Genomic DNA, 4,646 nt, shown 5'->3' with positions numbered 1-4,646 from the left:
GGAACCCGAGGCCCCAAAGTGACAGAAATTGGGACAACCGGAGGGGAAGGCAGTGATGTGAGGATCACATGTGTTCACGGAGTGTTAATGCTTTGCTCCGGTACTTTATTAAAAGGAGTACCTTAATATCCAGTAGATTCCCTAGAGACCCGGCTGCCACCGGCTGGTAGGACAAAACATGTTGTGCAAGTTTCTCATTGCGAGCACGTACGACTATATACGGAACACATGCCTATGGATTGCTTAGTACTTGGATACCGTTTTATTATTATCTGCAAATGCCCTGCTTTGATTGTTACATGAGTTTCTCGCATCCATGCAACGCCCGTCATCCATCCCTGTGCCTACAGTATTTTAATCCTGCTGTTAACTATGACCACTACTGTTGTCTTTGTTACTCTGCTGCTGTTATTTCACTACTGCTACTGCTATAAACTGTTACTACTGATAAACTCTTGCGAGCAAGTCTGTTTCCAGGTGCAGCTGAATTGACAACTTCGCTGTTAAGGCTTTCAAGTATTCTTTGTCTCCCCTTGTGTCGAATCAATAAATTGGGTTTTACTTCCCGCGAAGACTGTTGCGATTCCCTATACTTGTGGGCCATCACGCGCCCGGAGCGTCCCTATGGATCGGGGACGGGCTCAGAACGCCGGACATTGTATTGGCCCGGACCGAACGAAAGGAAGCTTTGGAGCGTGCAACTGAACACGAAAAAATATCCAACGCGCCTCAAAAACCTTTAGGAAACACTTTGGGACGCAGTTGGAGATGCTCTAAGGTCTTCTTTCTCCAACCCCTCTGAACTGGTGGTAAAGAATTGCAAGCCTATGCTACGTGAGGTGTTGCATCAATCGATGTTTCTATTTTTTGAAATCGATGTTTCTGGGAGTGGTGTTTTGGAACATGGGAGCATATGCTCCCTCTATTTTGAATTTCATCTTACATATATTTTGAATTTCAAAAAAAATGAAACGAAAAATTCGCACGTATATCTTCATATGCTACACGCTCACAAAGTTGTTTCATAAAAAATGGACTTTCCATGTGACGTGCGTAAAAAAGAGAAAATTCAGTCCTAAAATAATGCTTTTTACACGATAAATTTTCTCTTTTTTATATAGACCACAAAAAATATTGATTTTTCGTGAAACTTGACGAATGCACATATATTATGGAGATGCACATGTAGAATTTTTTGTCAAAATTTTTCGACAACTCGAAATATATTTTTTTTGGTATAGGGAGCATATGCACCCGGGAGCCGAATTGAATTTTCGGATGTTTCTATTTTTTGAAATCATTGCATCAATCGATGTTTGTTTAGCAGCTACTAGATGTTCGCCGCAAGTGGATATTGTGACCTCTAAGTGTATTTTTCAACTCCTGGTAGACAACGGACAGCTAAGACGGGCTTCGATGTAATTTTATTTTTACAGATCGTTTTATGTCATGATGTCTGTCTTTGTACTATCGTCTGTTTTTTCTTGTAGATATCAGATAACCTTGGAGTGTTTCTCGAAAAAAAAAAGATAACCTTTGAAAACAAAATTCAAAGGAAAAACCAGAGGATTCAAAAGTATAGCATTTTAATGGTGTGTTTTTCTTATTCATTTCCGTTTTGGGAATTCCTGTTAGAACCATCGATCACACCGTTCTGGCTAGATCGGACATTTCAACATTCATGGCCTCAGGTATTTATCTCTTTCACTTTTCTTGGCACTTTGGCAGCCTTAGCATTACAGATTTTACAATATTTGCAGGAAAATTCAGCTCTCCACCTTGTTCCTTTTAAAACCATCGATCACGCGCTTCTGCCTACATGGGATATTTCAACATTCATGGTCTCATGTCTTTATCTCTTACACCATTTGCAAGAAAATTCAGCTGTGTGCATGTCCCACCTCTCTACAAAGAAAAACATATGCAGATTACATGGCAAAAAAAAAAAAAAAAAAAGGGGAATTAAATCCCTCGCGGTTCCTACTCAAGTGGCCTGGAGCAGCTGACCCGGACCTGGCCGGCGGACCCGGTGAGCGGCGCAAGCGCAGACAGCTTAACCATGGCGTGCGCGAAGTCCTCCCGGAAAGCCTCCTCGCCGCGCACCCCGGAGGCGTACACGCGCACCCACCTCACGGTGCTCCCAGCCGTGAGCTGCTGGTCGGAGCGCAGGATGCCGCGTCCCGCGAGAAGCTTCGCGTAGTAGTGCGCGCCGAACCCAACCTCCCGCCCCTGCCGGTAGTACCCCATCTCCATCGGCGCAGTGCCGGCGCCGCCGCACACGGCCCGCATCTCGCCGATCATGTCGGCGTCGAGGGAGTCGTCCGGCTGGCCGGTCCCGGCGAAGTTGTAGATCCTGTCCCTGAAGAATCTGCACTGCACCTTCCCGATGCTATGTGCTCCTACAAGCGGGCACATCAAGAAAAATCAGTCAGAAACACATAACCTCTCATGGGAAGCTCTGGTAACGGGCAGACGAGACGAGCGGACGTACCTAGGAGCGCGACTGTCTCGCGCTCGGTGAAGCCGCGGCGGGCGAACGCATCGAGCGTCATGGCGTGTGTGGCGTTCGGGGACGGGACGTTGACGTCGTCGTGGAAGCTCCGGGCGCTGTCTCGGCGGCCGGTGAGCACCGGGTAGCTCGGCCCGCCCACGAGGACGAGGCTGTCCCGCGCGGCCAGCGCCAGGATGTCGGCGCAGGACACGGTCTCCGGGCACTTCTTCTCCAGCCTCGCCTTGATCTTGTCGATGGCGCCGAAGCCTCGCAGCGAGCGGTTCGGGGCTGCGTCCCTCTCCGACTTCCCGCCGTTGATACGGTCCAGGAGCACCGAGGCGTCACAGCCCTGCATGCGCGCGCGGCCAGAAAAAAAACGGAAGCAGAGCACAGCGTCTTGGCGTGTGCGTACGTGAGCACGCGCAGGCAAAGGAGGCATCACGATCTACGGGATAGTACATGGAGTTCAGCTAGTACGTACGTGGACGAAGCAGTCGTGGAAGAAGAGGCGGACGAGCGCGGCGGCGACGTTGGAGTCCGCGATGAAGAGCTCTCGCACGGTGGACGCGACGATCCCCTCGGCGTCGGGGCACGTCCCATCGTAGAACCCGAATGCCAGCTCGTCCGGCGTCGCCCGCGGGGAGGAGAAGGAGAAGGACGCCGAGTCGTCGCCGCCATCGTCCTCCTCCTCCTCGTCGTCCAGCAGGTGGTAGGAGGAGGTCGACCGCCCGGCGTGCGTGCAGAGACTGGCTGCGCACAGGATCAAGATGACGGCGAGCAAGCAGATGGCACCCCACGCGGGATGTCGTAACATCGCTTACTGTATTCTTGGTTCAGGTTCGAGGTGTTGGAAGTTAAGGCGCCAAGCCGCCACGGCGATTTATTTTAAAATGTAGCGGGAAATGATTCTGCTTTGCGGGATCTTGGAGTGTTAATTTTCAGGGGCAGTACTACTAGTATACGCCTACCTATACGGTAGATGTAGTATGGATTAGTCGTGATGTCTGTACCAGAACCTGATTCAGCATGTTGGTTTAGCAGTACTATACTGTACTAAAGATCAGCTAATTGCTGTGGTTGAACAGCTGATGCCTCCCTCAAGTGCATCAAGAATGTTTCACTGATTTGCAAGTTGCAAGACCAAGGAATAACATCTCAGAAATTCAGCATGTATTACGAGCATATGTCGATTGGAGAGTGGTGAGGTGTTCAATTCAATCAATTGTTCTCGTGTGAAAGTTTTCTCTAAAAAATTCTTGCACTGCAACAATTGGAAATCACACTACTTTAGTTACCACCTCTAAGGCACCGTTGAGCTAACCACAGATGCACCGCCGTTTATATATGCATTGTAAAAGCGTGCAGAAAGGGAATTCGAGCAAGGCAAGAAATGTGATTATCCTCCGAGTGTGCCCCGGCCCGTTTGTGGCGCTCTGCTACCGGCTGCATACAGAACGACAATTTTACATGGGAGATATTTTTAATTTGCGTTCGAATTTGGGCGTTTAACCTGCAGGCTGCATAGAAGAAGGGGTGCCAGAGGACAAAATTCAGAGGTGGATAAGATACGTTTGCGCCGATCGCTTGGATGAGCATGTGCGCCTTGTGTGGATGTCTGATCGGAGGTGCCACCAACACCTCGAGTTCAGATATTGAGCGGTGTCAGTAGTCTCTGAACCTGACGTTCGCTTGCTTACCTATGCAGGCTCCCGTAGTTCCGTGTGACCTCACTGACCTGTGACTGTGAGGTTTGAGCTCGTTTCCACTTCAAACAGAAGACAGCAGGCACCGCAAATCCGGCCTGATTTCAGACGAAATTTTGTTTGATTTTGGAGACTAAGAGCATCTCCAGCCGCGTCCTCAAAACGTCCCCCAAAACAATTTAGGGCGCATCGGACCAAAAACCCGTTCCAGTCGCGTCCCCCAAACCCGAATTTTGTCCGGCGCCCCGATACGGTGTCCGGCGCCCCGAGTCCGTCCCCGTCCCACAGGGGACGCTCCGGGGACGCCGGACACACCGAAAAGCGAGGCGGGGAGTGGCGGGGCCGACCCGTCAGCGGCACAATAAATTTTAACCTAACCGTCGCCTACCTCGCGACGGAAGTTATTGGCTTTGCAGCGACGGTGCAGTTCCCGCAGCGACGGTGCAATTCCC

The 4,646-nt window shown here is 50.3% G+C and overlaps 1 protein-coding gene across 1 annotated transcript; it reads right to left on the bottom strand.

Annotated features, from left to right (window-relative positions):
• Positions 1-1,708: 1,708 nt before the first annotated feature.
• LOC127338564 (peroxidase 57) lies at positions 1,709-3,775 on the bottom strand. The gene is made up of 3 exons (XM_051364627.2): positions 2,973-3,775; positions 2,492-2,840; positions 1,709-2,399 (listed from the first exon to the last, which is right to left on the bottom strand). Exons 1-3 carry the CDS (start codon positions 3,303-3,305, stop codon positions 1,981-1,983), a joined length of 1,101 nt encoding a protein of 366 aa, XP_051220587.1. The 5' UTR covers positions 3,306-3,775; the 3' UTR covers positions 1,709-1,980.
• Between the last annotated feature and the right edge of the window lie 871 nt (positions 3,776-4,646).

The sequence above is a fragment of the Lolium perenne genome, chromosome 3 (genome assembly GCF_019359855.2).
Source record: "Lolium perenne isolate Kyuss_39 chromosome 3, Kyuss_2.0, whole genome shotgun sequence".
NCBI classification, from domain to species: Eukaryota; Viridiplantae; Streptophyta; class Magnoliopsida; order Poales; family Poaceae; genus Lolium; species Lolium perenne.
Note: the sequence above shows the minus strand (reverse complement) of the source record. Positions and strands in the feature narration are given on the sequence as shown.